Here is a 19173-nt window from a genome sequence, read left to right on the forward strand (position 1 = left end):
CTATTGTACTCGACTCTGAAGTCCTTGTTCGATCCACTGGAACTAATGCCTCATTCTATGATGGTTTTTCTTGGGCAAGTCGAAGCACTGTGAAGAATCTGCATTTATACGAAGTCAAACACTTAAAGTCGAAGAGCTACAATGTAAAGCTGTTAAGCAGAAAAATTTGACGCATTTCTTTGCTCAGCCAAAACTGATTGATTGCAACAATGTAAAATTTGAATTTAGGCTGGTACCCAGTTTCTGCTAAGTGTTTGTTTTCTTTTCCTGGACAAGTCAGGAGCACTTTAGAAGAACCTGCATGTTGAACTGAAGGAAGAGCTATGGTTAAGCCCTGGACCTAATTTCATAAAGCTGTTTATAGGGAAAAGTCAAATTTGCTAGGCAAGCACTTAATTGAGTGGGCACCAGTTGCAACACTGTCAACTTTGAATGTTGGCTGGTACCCCTCTTCTGCTAAGCAATTGTTTCTGTGCTTACAGGCTTTATGAAATAAATGCTTACAGGCTTTATGAAATGCGGCCCAGTGTTTTTTTATTTTAATGAATTATTCATAGAGTATGAAACTTCCTTGATTCATAGTTTTTATGCAAAATGCTGAACAATTTACCAATCAAACTTTAGACTTTCCCAAAAACGTTACTATAGAACAAATCCAAGGTGAATTATTGTTGTTTTCCCAGGCAGTATGCTTAATTTGATAATGTTTGCTGGCCGGCTGATCCCCATCGCTTCTGTTCGGTTTGGACTTTTGGGTAAAGATTTGTGTAAAGCTGCCTGTCCAGAGGCATTGTAAGAATCACTCACAAGCTCCCCGCCCCCCTCCCCACCCCCCCCTCCCCCTAACCGCAAGAGAAAGTCACCACTTAGTTTCAATAAACGGTGGCCCCAACTGATTGTTGCGTCAGCATTCCTCGCTCCCTCGCAGAAATCTTAAGCCTATTTTTTTTTAAACATGTTTAGGGTCCAAGCTCACTTCCTTTTGAGAGAGGTCCCCTCCCCTTTTGTTTTTTTCTTTTAAAAACAAAACAAAAAGGATACACTTACATGATTTCAGATGAAGAAAATAATTCTTGAAAAATAGCCCATCCGGTTGTCTTAAAAAATGTGTTGAGAAGTTGGAGTGCAAACGACTCTATTCATGAACGTCATGTCAGCAGGACCCGCGACTTTACGTACATGTATGTTATCATTTTCTTATAACTGATGCACTCTTCGCTGCGCTATGAAGACGGCTATTGATAACCAGCGATGCTGGTTTAAAGTAGTACATAATTTAATCTAGCAATAGTCAATCAAAGGCCTTGCACAAACTTGGCCCATTTTGAAAAAAAAACCTCCTTCCTTTAAAAAAAAAAAGGCAGGACGCTTAACATGTTTTTTGCAAGCCTCAGCGAGGGAACTAGAGGAAATCAGGGGGCTTACCGCATAGCAAGCTCAGGGAATAGAGTTATACGTTGCTAATTAAGACCAGGCTGGTTTGATATGGGGATATTAGTGTACCTTACACATCCTACAAGTCACTTGTTGTTGGGCTCCAATGCAAAGAAGAAATGTCCACGTTTGGTTTGTTTTTTTCTCTCAATAATTTTTTTCCGTTTTTTCTGGAAGTTGTTTAATTTGCTGAAGTTATGGGCTACGTGTAATCAAGGTTGTGGAGACATTTTAGAAAACAACTTACAATATCTTTCCATTCAGAATGAAATTATTTTTAAGTTGACTTTTTTTTCTGGAAGTCTGGAAGTTGTTTCAAGGCAGTGGACACTATTGGTTATTACTCAAAATAATTATTAGCATAAAACCTTACTTGGTAACGATTAATGGGGAGACATGGGAGAGGTTGGTAGTTTAACACATTGTGAGAAACGGCTCCCTTTTTGAGAAAGAAGTAATTTTCCATGAATTTGATTTTGTGACCTCAGATGTAGAATTTGAGATCTAGAAATCAAGCATCTGAAATCACCCATCTTCGTGTGACAAGGGGGTGTTTTTTCTTTCATTATTATCTGGCAACTTTGTTAAATTTTCACAGGTTTGTTATTTTATGCATCTGTTGAGATACACCAAGTGAGAAGACTGGTCTTTGACATTTACCAATAGTGTCCAGTGTCTTTAAGTTAGTAAAGATATGGGTTATGTGTCGTGTGGAGACATTTTAAAAAAACAGCCTAAAATATCTTTCCATTCTGAGTTGAAGATTTGGGGTTTTTTTTAGTTTATATTTTAAGATGTCAGGTATGGGATGGTATCCACACATCTGATCTTTTGAAATGTATACATTCGTTGATGTTCTTTTTTTTTGTCGTTAACCTAAATTTTCATCAGAGCAATATACGGTATTGAATATTTTTATTATCTGACCTCTCCATATTTGTGCTTGTTTTTTAACTTTGTTTATGTTGTAAACATGTGATACTAGTACTATTTCCCTGTGAAGCTGCCAACAGTGGCTTGTTTTAAACATTTGCTAACCTGGAATTTCCGCTTTGAAAGGGCAAGCAGGCCATCTTCCCTTTGCAAAGGTTTTAGTTTTATTCTAGTTTTGTTAGACTTTACACTGGCATAAAAATATAAATATACTAGTTGATACATAAAGAAACATTGAATCAAAATAGCTTAAAAATACCAAGCCAGTGAGTGGCGAAGAGCGACATGTGACCAGCACCTCTACAAAGCCGTCCTGTCACAAAGAATGTCCCCTGAAACCCACCCCACAGTTAAAAACCACCCATCCCACTGTAAAACAAAAAAAAAATTAATAAATGAATAACAGGGCACATCAATGTAAAATTTTGAAGGGGCACCAAGGCAAAGACCAGAGGCAACGGAGGCCAAGACCTCCGTTGCCTCTGTGTAATTCCAGGCCAGGCCTGCTTTGAAATAAATAAATCATTAAATGAATGGTAAAAAAGTGTTGTACATGTAATTAAACACTGGTAACAACGCAAAGTAATTATTAGCATAAAACCTTACTTGGTAACGAGTAATGGGGAGCTGTTGGTAGTATAAAACATTGTGAGAAACGGCTCACTCTGGAGTAACGTAGTTTTCGAGAAAGAAGTAATTGTCCACGAATTTGATTTTAAGACCTCGGAATTAGATTTGTAGGTCTCAAAATCAAGCATCTGAAAGCCCACAACTTTTCTTTCATTGTCTCACAACTTCGATGACCAATTGAGCTCAAATTTTCACAGGTTTGTTATTTTATGCATATGTTGAGATACACCAAGTGAGAAGACTGGTCTTTGACTATTGTTCAGTGTCTTTAACATCGTCTTGTTTCCCCTTCTTTTTCTATTCTCAGGACAAATATCTGCACACCAACTGCTTAGCAGCTCTGGCCAACATGTCTTCCCATTTCCACTCACTGCATCCCTACGTCACCCAGAGAATAGTCAGGTACCTGTCCAAGAACTCTAACAAGTGTGCATTCTTAACTAGTTTGATCATTTAACCCTCCAGAGACAATTCATTTACTGTCATCACAGTGTGTTCTCTTAAAATTAACCTTTTTTTTCGAGAGCTTATTGTCTGGCACTAAGAGCAAAGAGCGTTGAATCGGCGCCTTATCATTTCTCATTGGCTAGTATATTGATTAAATTTGCTTTACTGAGAGTCCCTAGCTTCACAACCAGAGTTAATAAATGATTAATTTTGTGGACCTCTGATCCAACATTTAATTTTAAAAGACCCCAATTGCATAGAGTTGCTTAAGCAGTTGCCTAAATATTGCTTAATAATTTTCTGCTAAGCAGAAATGAGCAGGATGCCAGTCACAAATTGTACTTGTGACTTGGTAGTTTGGCTGGTAACCTTATTCTGGTAAGCAAAGTTTTTCTATGCTTACAATGTAGCTGCTTTTTGTGCTTAAGCAGCCCAATGATATTGGTCCCAGATCTCTCAGGGAGCACCTGTTGTTGTTGAGCATTACTGAGCCATGTCAGTCGGGTTGACATACGTAGTGGTATCTTTCTTCACCTTACATCTCTAGGGCCCTGGGGCTACTACTGTATGTGGTTTGGGTTTTCATTCCATACGGGTCCCAATTTCATAGAGCTGCTTAAAGGCACAAATTAAGCTAAGCAAAACAAAATTATGCTTTCCAGAATAAGGTTACCAGCCAAAGTGCCATATTTGCAGTATTTTCTGCTTAAGCAGCTCTATGAAATTGAGCCCTGATGGCAGGGGTTTTCCCTGTAATGGATCTCTGGGTTTTTCCTTTAACACATCTAAAGCCATGTTGGCATCAATGTTTTTGGGGGTTTTTTTTTCTCCTTTTTTTTTGGGGGGGGGGGGGGTGTAAAGTAACTGAGCAAATGGGTAACTTGACCATTTTAAGTCCGGCCGTCGATTTCACAAAGAGTTAGGACTCGTCTTATCTCGAGTTAGGACGAGTAACTCGTCCTAACTTAGGATTAATCTTAAGGTCTGCATGCCACAGTGCAGGGTTGGGACTCGTCCTAAGTCCTAAGATTAGTCATAAGTTAGGAAGAGTTTTGTGAAATCGACGGCAGGTAACTTAACCATGTCCAATGGGTAGTCTAACTGACCACCTTCGGCCCATGTAAACTACCCTGGTGAAACTATATAATGTTGGTCACATTAAGTGTGGATACTAGGCCCAATTTCCCGCCGCCTTTTTATGCTAGCTGTGTAAGCGTAAACATGGAGTAACATGGAGTACGCACATGCACAACGTAAAATTTGTCACTGACCTGTGAGATACATTCTTTGCTTACGATAAGCAGAGCCACGAAATTGGGCCCCGATCTTTGACATTTGCCAATGTTACAATGTATCCTTAACAACCAGAATTAATCAATGGAATGAATTGTTGATATTTTTGTGACTGTTGCAGCATGTTTGAGTCGTTGACCAAGAAGCATGATCGGATTGTTGCTCATCTTAGAGAGCGCTCCACACAAATTCCTTCAATCGAGGAAGATCCTGAATGTGAGATCCTGGTAAGCCATTTATATCTAAGCATTCTGCTTGTATCTACAATTAACTACCTTTAAAGCCATTATACACTTTCAGTAAACAGTATTGTCCAAGTCCCACACTTCGTGTATCACAACTTATATATAAAACAACAAACCTGTGAAAATTTAGGCTCAATCGGTCATCGGAGTCGGGAGAAAATAACGGGAAAACCCACTCTTGTTACCGCGCGTTTCGCCGCACCATGACATGTGTTTAAAATAAATCCGTAATTCTCGCTAATGAGAATTTATATTGTTTTACCGTTTTCTCAAAAAGTAAAGCATTTCAGGGACTAATATTTCAAGAGAAGTCTTTCACCATTACCTTCTGTAAACCCTGTAAATTATTTGTAAATCTGTGAACATTTATTTTTTTTTCTGTACCGAAAGGGTCCAATGGCTTTAAAACAAGTTGTTTTGCCTTAATTACCCCAAAAGGTTTAGATGCCATTTTGGTACACGGACACTGCACATAGTTTTAGACTGGTGAAAATGTTACATCAATTATGACCTTGTAGCACAAACCTGCATTCCGTGCAATGAATGGGAAATAACCTCCCAGACCAAACTGATCATCACCCCAAACCAAGGCCAAATTTCATATAGCTGCTGTGATACCAATGTATATAAAGCAGAAAATATTGCTCAAAAGGCTCTTGCTAAGCATCAACCATTAGGATACCAGTTACAGATTGTACATGAGAAATAGCATTTTGGCTGTTAACCAAATTTTGGTAAGCATAATTTTGTGCTAGTTTTTGTGCTTAATCAGTTTTATTAGAGTGTGCCCAGGCCATGAGCCTGTGACTTGCCTGGTCAATAAACCTCACTGATACACTGACTCCTTATTCCTTCTTCCAACTCCTTGAAGATGTCAGATTTGGCCGTCTTGGAGGACAGCATTAGGATGGTGTTGGAGATCATCAACTCCTGCCTCACCAACATGCTGCCCCACAACCCTGATCTCATCTACACACTGCTCTACAAATGCGAAAGGTTCACTGGCTTCAAGACGCATTCCAAATTCTACGACATCATACAGAATATTGACACCGTAAGTCGCAAGAATAAGATGTTTAATTTGCATCAGGGATAAAGAATATTAATTTTGTTTTTGTTTACCCATACACTGATGTGGTTTTAGCACTGTATACTCAGTACTTTCCAGAGTCTTGTGAAAAAAAATTCACCCGTAGGCATATTACTAGGGTGTGATTCAAACTCACGACCCTTGTGATTCTAGAGCAGTGTCTTGTTGCCTCTAGCTATCAGGGCAATCTCGGTAGTCTACATTGTAGTTGGTAAGACACTGCTCTAGAATTGCAAGGGTCGTGGGTTCGAATCCCACCCGAGTAATATGCCTGTGAATTTTTGTTAGGACACTACTGGTAATTCATCCAAACAGTTGTAAGCATGGAAACTTACTTGTTAACAAGCAATTAATGGAGTGCTGTTGATAGTTGAGAGCATTGTGAGAAACGGCCCCTTCTGAAGTAATCTAGTTTTAGAGGAAGAGGTACGTGTAGTTTCTCACTCAAGTATTAAAAAACTTTAGGCCTGAACGTTTTTTTAGGCATCTGAGTGCACACAAGTTTGTGCAACAAGGGTGTTTTTTCTGTGATTACTATCTTGCTACTTCGATGACCAATTGAGTCAAAATTTTAACAGATTTAGTATTGTATGCATTATGTTGGGATACACCAAGTCAGAATACTGGTCTTTCATAATTACCAAACGTGTCCAGTGACGTAAAGGCAGTGGACACTATTGGTAAGTACTCAAAATAATTATTAGCATAAAACCTTTCTTGGTAACGAGTATTGGGGAGAGGTTGGTAGTATAAAACATTGTGAGACGCGGCTCCCTCTGAAGTAATGTAGTTTTCAAAAAGAAGTATTTTTCCACGAATTTTCACTGGTTTGTTATTTTATGAAATGTTCAGTGTCTTTTAATACAACTGTTCTGCTTAACAATTTCCTTCTTGGCAACACTAAAGCAGAAATCCAGCCAAAGATAGTATGTTTGACGACTTATTTTGACATGTAACCTAATTCTGCAAAGTAACTTTTTTTTTTGCTTAGCTACTTAGTGTGTTTAAGCAGCTCTATAAATTTGGGCCCAAGGTTGCAGAGGCCATGGCCTTTGTGTACATAATTCCTGGGGTGGATTTCACAAAGAGTTAAGACTAGTCTTATCTCAAAATAGGAATGAGTTACTCGTCCTAACTTAGGACTAGCCACACTTTTTCTCATATCTCCTAGGACTAGTCCTAAGTTAAGACTAGTCCTAAGTTAGGACTAGTCCTAACTCTTTGTGAAATTGACCCCAAGCCTGCTGATTAAGTTTTCTGCCTTGTAGTTAATAAAGCAACTCCCTAATATTTCAAAACTTTTCTTTCTAATTTTATCTCTAGGTTCTTTCGTATTTCTCCAAAAGACTGGAGCATAAGGAACACCACAATTTAACAGCACACCAAGTGTTGGACGTCATTAAACAGGGTATCTTGCAGTGGCCCAGAGATAGACTCAGAGTAAGTGCCGAAGCCTTGGTGTTTAGTTCAAAATAACAAAAGTCTGTGGACGAGCAAATCTGGGTGAAAGCTGTTCTTTGCGACAGAGTGTAATTTTCTCAGAGTGCTGGGCAAAATTTGTCAGAAAAAATTCCACCACTTATGCGCAATCACCAAGTCATTAACGCGCCAAACTGCATTGAAGTATAGGGTAGCAAAAGCGTAAACCTAGACACACCTGGACACGTACGAAACATGTTAGTGAAATTGTGTACGTTTGTCTGAGATCCGGATACTAAGCTTAGTGTTTTTAGCAATAGTGCTAATAGCCTAACGCTGCTTCTGTTGCTGTTTTTTCCCTCTTACAGAAATTTCCAGACTTAAAATTCAAATATGTGGAAGAGGACCAGCCGGAGGAGTTCTTCATCCCGTATGTTTGGTCGTTGGTGTATCATTCCTCCAATCTGTACTGGGATCCCGATAGGATAGAGCTGTTCACGTTGAACTCAAGCTAAGAACCGAAGGAGATTTTCACCAATGGATGGAAGGTAGGATCCTTCCTGTTTTTCTTTGTTCCTCGTCTTCATTCGACACCGGAAACTGAATTACTTGTATAGGGAAGATGATCTTTGTTCCCATGCGATTGAGGAAACATTGTATTTGCGACAGGTCCATTTGAGGATAACTTCACATCGTTTGATTGAAACGGAATAATTCAAATACGGAGGAAACATTAAGAAAATTGAGGAAACATGGTGTTTGCGACAGAGGATTCCTCGGGTATGCTTGAGACACGCTTTGCACCATTTGATTGAAACGGAATAGTTCAAATACAGAGGATGATATTTTATCTCACTCAATTGAAGAAACAATGTGTTTGCAACAATGGATCCATTGTTATCCAGGATAAATTCACATCGATTGATCGAACCGGAATAAGTAACATACGGAGGAAGATATTTTCTCTGATTCAATTAAAGAAACATTGGATTTGCGACAGAGGATCCCTACATTATCCTTGAGGATAACTTTGTATGTTGGACCAAGGGCATGAACTGTAATCTTTAAGGAAGTGCGACTAAGACTTGGAGAGATAGACCAGAATGATCCAACGTTGACATTCAACGTTGACTTGATTGCTCCGAACATGCTCTGAACATCGACAAATTTGATCAGTGAGAGCTCTATGAAATTGGGCCTTATGTGAGTTGACAATACTTGGTATTAAAGCTGATTGAAGTGACAAAAAGCAAATCGAGCAGTTGAACTAAGTTTCTCCCAGCATAATGTGATGATTTGTAAAAATGGTGTTTGCTTTGGCTCAGTCAACGCAAACACGCATAGATCAATCCACGCTGACCTGAGCTGTGTGCAGTTTTTTTTTTTTTTTTTAAATGACAGCATCAATCATTGTGTCAGAGTCAATAACAAATTATGTAATTGGGAAAAGTTCTTTTTTCAGTAAATCATAAATTCTGTGATAGGAAAAGTTCTTGTGACATGGTGTTAGGTATCTGTTACAGCGACTTCTTGCTCACTCTTAATAAATGTGACAATTTTGAACAAAAATAGATTAGAACAACTAAGTTGATAATGTAGTTAGAGATTCTTGTACATGAGATGTACTGAAGGTTTTTTTTAGTACAGCTACATTTTTTGTTTTTTAAAGTTGAGGAAACCCCCCGAAGGCAGTATGGTTATTGAAGCTGTGTATCTTGGCATTGTCTTGAAGACGTCAAGGGTTTAAGCTTTTGTCTACAGTTTTAAAATCTTAGATTTACGATTATGCAACTTTTTAGTTGATTTCCAAACTGTGGTTTTTTTTAGTGGCTGAGAACAACTGTTAGAAGTTGGGTGACTGTCATCAGACGTGTTTGTATAATTCTTTGAAAATCGTTGCATCAGTATGTTGTGTGAAACAGTTGGATGAGATATTTGCCAGAAAGAATTTGAACCTGTGCAATCCACTTTCCTTTTTTTGTACATAATAGACAAATAAGAAAATAAAAACTGTCTTCAATATTTAGTTATGATGAAATATCGTGGGTTGTTATGTTAAGAGGGTTGATGATGGTTCTAAAATCTTGTGTTATATTATATTTTTACTTCTAAAAGAATCATTCTGGATTTGGAATTGGTGCTTCAGCCAAGCCAAGTGCACCTCAATGTGAAATAACTGATAATATCTACACATGGACTATCATAAAAGCACACACTCTGCATTGATAGCATTTTCTGCAACCCTTTATCAATTACTCAGAATCGTTGAACTCCAGGCTTTTAGTGCAGTTTCTATGAATAAAAAACAAAAAAACTCATACGCATATTTAAGAGCTCCTGGTAAATGGGTTAATTGATCCAGAGTGGTCTCCACAGAAAATAAGTTTCACTTAACGACCTTATAAATATTATGGATGTTGAGTTGCATTTAACGACCTTACAGCACTGAGCCAACGTAATACACACATTAAGGGGGTGTTGTCTAAAGTCGTAATACATTTGTGAAGGTCATCCATAAATTACTACTCTTGATAGAAACCCCTCTACTCCAAGACTAGTACTTAAATTGAAATTTTGTGTGGGCGTTCTAGCTTGATCGTTAATTGATTCCTTTGAAATGAGACTTTAACAAGAAATTGTACACAATATTTCTCTAAAAGTCAGATGAGGCAAATAAAGACTTCAGCGTTCATACTGTGGGGCGACGTTCTGGAGCAACTGTTGTGGCATGTTGTCATGGCGATCAATATGCAGCACGAGCCCTAGCCAATATACATGTAGCTACCAATTTGGACCTGGGCTCGATTTCACAAAGCAATAGATTTCATTGTAAGACAAATTGTCAGTATTACCATAGTGATTTGTATTGTGATAAAACACTTCACTTACATGTAACAACTATGACTGATTTTCCAGTTTAGATCAATCCATGGAGGAAATTTACAGCTGTTTGTAAAATCGGCCCCTTGTCCCAATTTGCACAACAACTTGCTAAGCACAAGAACATTTTGCTAAGGAGGAACAGGTAACCAGCCAAAATTCTATTACGTTTACATTGTTACAACTGTTGCCCCACTAATTTTTTAATTAGCAAAGAAATTTGCTATGCAGAAAACAAAATTATAAACTGTATAAAGTTGGTGATCGATCCCTTGGCTTAGCAAATAGCGATAGCCATCTTGTGTAAATTACTAAGCAAATGACTAAGAGTCTGAAATGTGATAAGCATTCAATAAATTCCCAGTTGTTAATAATGAAGTTTGTCGCTGATGTACACAAATTCACCCGTTTCAAAAACGGTAGACAATAACCGGTCCAAATCCAACTAACCAAACTTGCAGACTTCTCTTTAGACTAGATGTTGACCAAAATTTATTGATTACGTTTGTAAATTATTCTATACACGGAGACTTCTGAGGATAGAGTCTTACTGTACATGTAGCTGTACATTTTGTAAATAATGTATTGAACTAAAACAGATAGAAATAGTTGTTATCTAATAGAGTAAAGTATTATTGGTGAACAATTATTTAGCCGGAGTTTTTTAAACTGACAATCTGTGTGAATAATGTAAAATATACAGACTTGTTCTGTACTGAGGAAGTATAAAATTATTTCTTCAGAGTAGGCTATTACGTTGTAAGGTGTATTTTCATATTACAAACAACGATTTTCCTGAATTGGTCCCCAAAATATTTGGGGTGGAAATTAATTAATTGACTTATATTAGACCCAACTTAACATGGTGTCATTTTGACGCTGAGGGGATAAGAACACCGGACTCTTGAGTTTCTGATCAGCGGAGTGGGGGTTCGAGTCCTGGTTGTATCACTTGCATCCTTTAGCAAGACACTTAACCCTTATTGCTGTGTCCTTTAGATGGGACTTAATACTGTTGGTCCTGTGTGTTGTGTAATGCACGTAAAAGAACCCAGTGCACTTATCGCTTAAGGAGTGCTCTTCTTGGTTTGATTGACTTCATTGTCATGCATTACCACAGCACCCTGTAAACCATGACATGGTGCTGAAAAAAAAAAAAAAAGTGGTCATACTTTAAAGCGCTGAATTCGTGTAGAAAAAACTACATGATATTATTAGTGGTTAAAATCCTAGTCTGATTTTTTTTGTAAATTTGTAGACACCGAGGGATCAAAGGGGTTTTGTGTTTTATGTGTTATTACAATTGAGGTCATTTTTAATTTAATTATGTGTTAAAATACACCGGAGGTGTCGCTAAATAGACTAATTCCACACGAGCCGTCCTTGAATATCTGTGTCAATTTTTTTGTTAAACCTTGTCACCTTTTTTTACAAATTAGATAAGCATTTCGTTATAATTTATGATTAAAGGGGCTGTGTTATAAATCATGATCAAAGCTGGCCTGTGGCTGTGGCAATTATGAACTCCAACCCAGTTATTGTATGCGCTGTCCACATTTATTTGTAGATATATCTCTCCATATATGACTTGGATGAGGAGTTTCCATGCAGTTACTGCAATGGCCATTGTTTTATATTAGCTCTCCATAGATAATAATAATAATGATAAGCCAGTTTTTATATAGCGCTTTTCACACCTGAAGAACGTCTTCCAAAATTATTACCCCTGGTCACTTTGCCCAGCCCTTAATTCATTCCTTAAACCATCTTGGCTCCCTGGTAGGCTTACCCCTGGGTGGAGAGAAGCAATAATTGTTACATGTGGGTGTAATGCTCACGAACACAAAACTTACGACCGGAATTTGAACCCACACTCTGTTGAACAGAAGCACCAGAGCTTGAGTTCGGTGCTCTTATCTGCTCGACCCTGACCCCCCACTGATACTATATGGAGGAAGGGTTCCCATGCAGTATAGTAACTGGGTGACAAATTCCAATAGACCCCATGAAATAATTATGTAAAACGCTTGTATTGACCCCTTGCACGCGCGTCACACGCAGCGACTGATGCCATGCTCACCATGTTGGTGGTCAATAGGCTTACCTGTAAACGCCGTGTCACCTATAAAAAAGCGCACTTCACTGAATAACACACGTTGACATTGACCACCAAAATGGCACATCCAAGATTATTCCGATGATGACGTCAAGTGAAATGGGTCAATACACGTAGTGTGTGCGCACTAACATTTTAGCAAAATGAAGGATCATAGTGCTGTTTTTTATTTAGCTAATGGCAGCGTGACGCAGATGCAATTGTGCGTCTGCTTAGCGCAGATCGCTTTGACGTTTGCTAACAACGAGGCATGCGTGAATGTGGCTTCATGTAGCATAATTCATGAGGAGGGTCTATTCCTTGTCCATGTTTACTGCCACGGGCCTGTTTTGTATACATGCCGACACAACTCTTTAACAATCCCACAAATCTCAATATTGAGAATTGTTGTCTGTAGAGTGGTCGATAAGTGTTGTAATTTTTTGTTTTATGAAGCTCAAAATTTAAATGACAAGAGTTGCTGTTTTTTAACCCATTTGATTCAAAAGGGAATGATTGAGATGATTAAATTGAATTAAATCAAAACTTGACTAAGTAGCTTCTAAATACCTGTCAAGTTATTTTTGTAAGTACGTAGCTTGCCTACAAGCATAATGGTCTCTTTCCGTTTTCCATGCTTAAAATTAAAAACACCTTTCTTTTTTTAAGAATCTCATGTATGTAAATAAATCATTTGGAATAGATGGACGGAGCCACTATGAAATAAAGGATGGAAATAGGAAGTGTTTGTTTTTGTCCAATGGCTATATTCTGTTTTTGTCTTTCCGATAGTCGTCAACAAGTCTGGTAAACAGGTATAATTGATTCACTGAGGAGTGACACTTCTTTAAGGGTCAAGGGTGCAGAGCTGGTTTAGCTCCCCCACCCGCAACATCAAAAACAACAACAGCAATAGCAACAACACAAGGACAAAAGGGAGAAAGAAAATACAAACAAATAGACAAGAAACAAAATGTTAAAACCTAGAATTGCGGCAGCAGCAACAATAGCAACATCACCAGGGTCAACAACAGCAAAAATAAAAAGGAAAAAGAAAATACAAACAAACAGACAAGAACAAAATGTTGAAACCTAGAATGGCAGCTGGCATGATATTCATCCTACATAAGTCTGATTTCCATTTTTGTTGGACCTCAGAAGTTTTTTTTTTTTAACCGTTCGGTTGTTTTACATCTTCAGAAATGTAGATATACATGTATACAACAAAGCTAACATGTGAAATTTTCATCTCAAAAGGTGGTTGCATTTTTGAGATCCAGAGCGAATATGTCCACGGAGAAAGAATAATCCTATTAGAAATACACAATCTGAGAAGTGTTAAACTGCAGTAATGCTTCTCAGATTCAGCATTAGAACTGATAACTTTTTACATTATAACCACATTACTTTGAAGTGAAATGTTTTATTTTATTTCAGCCACATCCAACAGCGCAAGCGTCAATGACAGGATGGATAAAAACATTAATATGCTTTATACTCTCCAAATGCTTTATACTGTCGAAAGCTGTCTAGGATTCTAACCAATAGCTTTTATTCCAATATTTCTAATATTAATTACAAAACGTATACCTTCCCTTGAAATAGCCTGAAAACCTGAAAAGTCTACGATAATGTAGGCCAACCTATACTTCATACATTTTCCTAGACTTTTTTCCCCGAGGGCCAAATACCGTGCCTGCGGCAGGTGGTTTAGAATCCCCTTAGCTGAGATGTGTACATCAAGATGCTTTAAACCCATGCCAGCCAGTATTTGTAATAAATATGTGTTTTTTAAAGGGAAACACAAAACACACAAACATACTGAACAAACCAATAAATCCAGAAAACCAGATGTTCAGGATGGACTGTATGTGGGATGATTGTTCTTCCTTAGGCTGTTTAAGCTGACCATGAAGAGTGTGGTTTCTTTCCATGCTCTGTCCGGTTTATAGAAACAGGTGGATGTTTCAGTGGCCGACTTAAAGGAACACGTTGCCTTGGATCGGTCGAGTTGGTCTTTGAAAAGCGTTTGTAACCGTTTGTTATAAAATGCATATGGTTAGAAAGATGTTGTAAAAGTAGAATACAATGATCCACACAAACATGCCTCGAAATTGCGTGGTTTTCCTTTTACCTCGTCGACTAACACGTCGGCCATTTATGGGGGTCAAAATTTTGACTCCCATAAATGGCCGACCATGTTAGTTCGCACAGTAACAGGAAAACCACGCAATTTCAAGGCAAACTTGTGTGGATCATTGTATTCTACTTTTAAAACATCTTTCCAACAATATGCATTTTATAAAAAACGGTTACAAACGCTTTTGTTTTGACCAACTCGTCCGATCCAAGGCAACGTGTTCCTTTAATACCAATTCAGTCTAATAATTAAGCATTTACATGTACATGTAACAGCAATGTCTCTAGCATTTTTTTTCTGTAATGATAATCAAACAGCTTGTATAGCGCCGGGGCTCCTAAGCTGCGCCGGGTAGACAATGTCAGAAAGTGGAGCAGTAGAAGCATAGGTGAGCTGAGAAGAACAGCGATTGAAAGAGACCAGGGCCCAATTTCATGGCTCTGCTAACCGTAAGCACATAATCAGTGCTTACGGAAGCAGTGAATTTTGTGCTTACGACAAGCGTATTTCACGGATTAGCGGCGAATTTGGGCTTCTGCGCGTGCGTACTCCACGTTACTAGGCATTCTACGCTTACAAAGCTAGCGCAGAAATTCGTCATAATTGCTGGCTGTATGTTTCCTGTCTTATGGATTATTGTTGTGTTCAGGAAACATGGAAGACACCCATTAATGTATAGTTGAGGGGGGTGGGGGGGGGGGTAAATGGGGGTGCCACCACTATGTCTGCTCCTTCAATGATTGTAATTAAGATAATATGATGATAGGATTTCCTGAATCAAAGTCTTCTAATTGATGTGGGATCGTGACGTCCCTGTCCCTGTCACGACTAACTTCCCGTACATGGCTCACATTGTGACATTTATGTAACAAGAACATTGAAACAAGGCAGCTTCGCGTTGATGCCGCTGGCTCTTAGTCACTCAAGTTGCACGATCTTAAAGATACTGGACACCTTCGGTAATTTTCATAGACCAGTCTTCTCACTCGGTGTATCTCAACATATGCACGAAATAACAAACCTGTGAAAATTTTAACTCAATTGGTCATCTAAGTTGCGAGACAATAATGGAAGAAAAAAAAAACCTTGTCACACGAAGTTGTGTGCTTTCAGATGCTTGAATTCGGGACCTCAAAATCAAATTCTGAGGTCTCGGAATCAAATTCAAATATTTTAGTGAGAAATAACTTCTTTCTGGAAATCAAATTACTTCAGAGGGAGCCGTTTCGGCTATAATGTACTATCTATAATGTACTATCAACATCTCTCCATTGATCGCTAACAAGTAGGTGTTAATGCGTACAATTATTTTGAGCAATTACCAATAGTATACAAGGAAATTTGTTCACTGGGTGCACAACAATTTTCCCTCTGGCAAGGGACACTTCTTTGAGGAAATTTAAACTTGTATTGGGACTTCGTAAAGGGCACCACAGCAAAAATGCAGGGCACAGCATTTACTGTGGTTTTCAGTGGTTATTTGTGTACATGATGTTGTCCAGATTATTCTGAAGGGAATGGCATAATTTGTGAATCCATTTCCGTAGTGCAACGACCAACCGAACTGACAGATTTTAAAAAACTCTTACACATTAACCAACATCGAACACATTCTTATCGCTCCATCTCCATTGAATTCTCCAGTGGCCAGTCACCCTAACCCCTTACTCCTTATCTACAGAGTGCTGTCCCCACTTCAGTTTGACGAGTCATGGCCCAACCGTGAGTGAGAAAGTAGGGAGGGTTGATCCAATAACTCTAATTACAGACAATTATACGACTCCACCGTGTCGGGAGAGGCCCAAGGCCGCTTGATTATCAAGACCCCTTGATCTTTAGCTAGATCTGACCAAATGTACGTAACTAGGGGAGGGGGGGGGGACACAGACAGTGATTTTTAGCGCACTCCACTTCAGCAAACCCCTTTTCCCGCAGTGGTGCTGGATTTCACACGCCTTCCTCCCATGGCGAAGGGTTTATTATGGTAGTACTTGGTGGCTGTTGACAGACACCCGCCCGCTTGTGTGAGAATGGCTTTTATTGGAGAGGGGGAATTGCTTTTTAGTTTTTGGTTTGTGAGAATTTTTAATAGAGGATCAGTGGCTTGGCTGCGCCATGTCGCAACTTGAAATTCAAAGTGATATGTGAGGTATCGGGGTAAAATTGTTTGGTTTAAAATGTGATTTTGTGTAAGTTTTTTCAAAGGGTGGTCCTAAGATAGATTGAAGATAAATAATGTTTACAAACTTGCACAAAACTTACATGATACAATGTAGGTATAAAGACTGAGGAGTAGTTGGTCATCATGGGACCTCCCTTTGAATTATTTATTCGCCTGAAATGCTTTAGTTTTTGAAAAATCAGTGACATAATTAGTTTTGACCAAATTATATCAAGACCAAATTACACAGAGCTGGTTAAGCACAAAAGGTTACCAGCTAAAATACAGTCTCAAATGTGCTGTTTAACACTGATCTCCTGCTTCTTTTAGCTTAGAAGAATTGCTTAGCACTATTTTCCCCTCAAGAACAAAATCAAACACTTTGATCTCTGCTGGTTAGGCTCTGTGCGTGGTCAATTAGGTTGAAGTGGAAGGCTACCCTTAAATGCCTGCAGCCTGAACTCCCAAGTTATTAATATTCATACATGAAGGTGAGCTTTTTACAATTTGGCCCACGTTTTTGTTTCTTATTTTTTAGGATTACTTTGCAGCCATGTTCTCTTTGACATTCAGACTCCACTGCCACCAAATGCATTGTAACCTTTATATCAAACTGAATTTTCTAGTAAGTTCCCACCACCAGCATGTTGTTCGAGTTGTGTTTTCCCCTTTACTATTGAAACAATTTGGAAACATAAGCAATAAAAGACCAACCTCCTTTGAAGAAAACAAGTGAACAAAAGCACATGGAAAGTCAATTTCCTGCATGGTGATCGTTAAAACTATTGAACCATGTTTAATGGAGTCAAAAAAAGAGTAATAAAAATGTCCCCAATCGAAAAAAATAATGTGTGAAAACAATTGTTAACAGTTTGTTTATAACATGAACTTTTTTAGTTCATTCTTTGTATCATAACCCCCCCCCCCCCCACATATAAAAAGGAGGAATGGAATAAAAAGGCCTATAAGGTTCCTAACCTCTTTTTTTATGCCAGTGATATTCTTTCTATTCCCCCCCCCCCCCCCCCTCCCCCTTAGAAAAATTGGGTTAAGTCAACTGAACAATCCATTATAGGATTTGGGTATTTTTTTGTTACACAAAACACAACGTCCACAGATTTAAATTAAACTTAAACCTTTTGAAGATAATGATAGTAGTTTTTGAGAAATGAGTAAAACAATGTCATTAAAGTACTTTTTTACATGCTAAAATAATTTTCGTCTCATGATCACTGAGAAAAAAATTCTTCTCATAATATTGTTTTACTAATTTATCAACAGCTACAGCACCTCTGCAAGTAATATTTTCAAAGAAGCTTTCCACTATCATTATCTTCAAACTGTGTAAGTTTAATGTGAATCTGTGGACATTGTGTTTTTTTTTTCCTACAAAAAGTACATAGACCTATTACAGCCATTTGTACATTTACAGAAATGTAGGTCGGCCCTTGTACTGTATATATAAAATGCTCCTACTTTTTGTTACAAACATCATGCTCATCTTAAATTGTCCACTTGATTATTTTTTTGATGAAAAAAAAAGTATACACTTAATTTTGTTTGTGATTGATTGCTGAGGGTAAAAAACTAACTGCCGGGCAGAACTCCCTAATACCCCCGATGAAAGATGTCTCAATTCCTTCTCTCACTCTTGACAGTTCCATTGCTGTGCCTTGATTGACAAGATGAAACATCGCAAATTACCGACAATTATATGATGACGACACATTGTCGGGGAAGCTCAAGGCCGGCGGATTAAACAAAATACACTTGAACCCTCGTCTATTTCCGTCAAGTTTTTATTTTATAGGTTTTTTTTTTATTAAGCTGGTGAATGGAGCGAGGTATATATACAGGTCTCAGTACTTTTTGTCATGTCATTAGTACTCATCAAAATTTATTGCGAGAGTATGTCATGATATATATTTGCTCATGGGGAAGTTTTTCTTTTGATATTTTGAAAATAAATTTTGGACGCCAAACTCTGATTACCGTAAAGAGCTTTAACGTAAGGTTGACTTGAGTGGGATGAGATGTAATGAATTTTGTTTTGTTTTATGTTCTCTTTTTTAAGTTTGTCAATTTAGTTTGTTTGATGTATTTTTGGTTTGTTTTCTGTGTGACTTCTTGATTGAATGGTTTCTGTTGAGAAGTTAAAATAATGGGCATTTAAAGAGCGCTCTTTACAACAACAAAAAAAGTACAGTAGGCGAATAAATTTATGCAGTCCGCACTCTCGTAATTGATGAGAAAGACAGGAAGGTTGATTTAGAGAAAGGGATTCAAAAACTTTCCAATCTGAAAACATTTCATGCATGAAACGTTTTCAAGATTGTGTATTACAGTTATAGATTTTTCTTCCTGCATTGACTTTTACCCGCTTCAGATTTTTAGTGAAATATCTCA

At 38.1% G+C, this 19173-nt stretch overlaps 1 protein-coding gene across 1 annotated transcript in view; it reads left to right on the top strand.

Moving 5' to 3' along the window:
• LOC139937205 (dymeclin-like) overlaps positions 1-13201 on the top strand; it is a 35311-nt gene extending 22110 nt beyond the window's left edge. Inside the window, exons 11-15 of the mRNA XM_071932280.1 lie at positions 3305-3399; positions 4859-4964; positions 5854-6036; positions 7396-7512; positions 7860-13201. Coding sequence (XP_071788381.1) covers positions 3305-3399; positions 4859-4964; positions 5854-6036; positions 7396-7512; positions 7860-8006 — 648 coding nt within the window. The 3' untranslated portion in view covers positions 8007-13201. The remainder of the gene's footprint in view (positions 1-3304; positions 3400-4858; positions 4965-5853; positions 6037-7395; positions 7513-7859) is intronic.
• The last annotated feature ends 5972 nt before the right edge of the window (positions 13202-19173 follow it).

The sequence above is a fragment of the Asterias amurensis genome, chromosome 5 (assembly GCF_032118995.1).
Source record: "Asterias amurensis chromosome 5, ASM3211899v1".
NCBI classification, from domain to species: domain Eukaryota; kingdom Metazoa; phylum Echinodermata; class Asteroidea; order Forcipulatida; family Asteriidae; genus Asterias; species Asterias amurensis.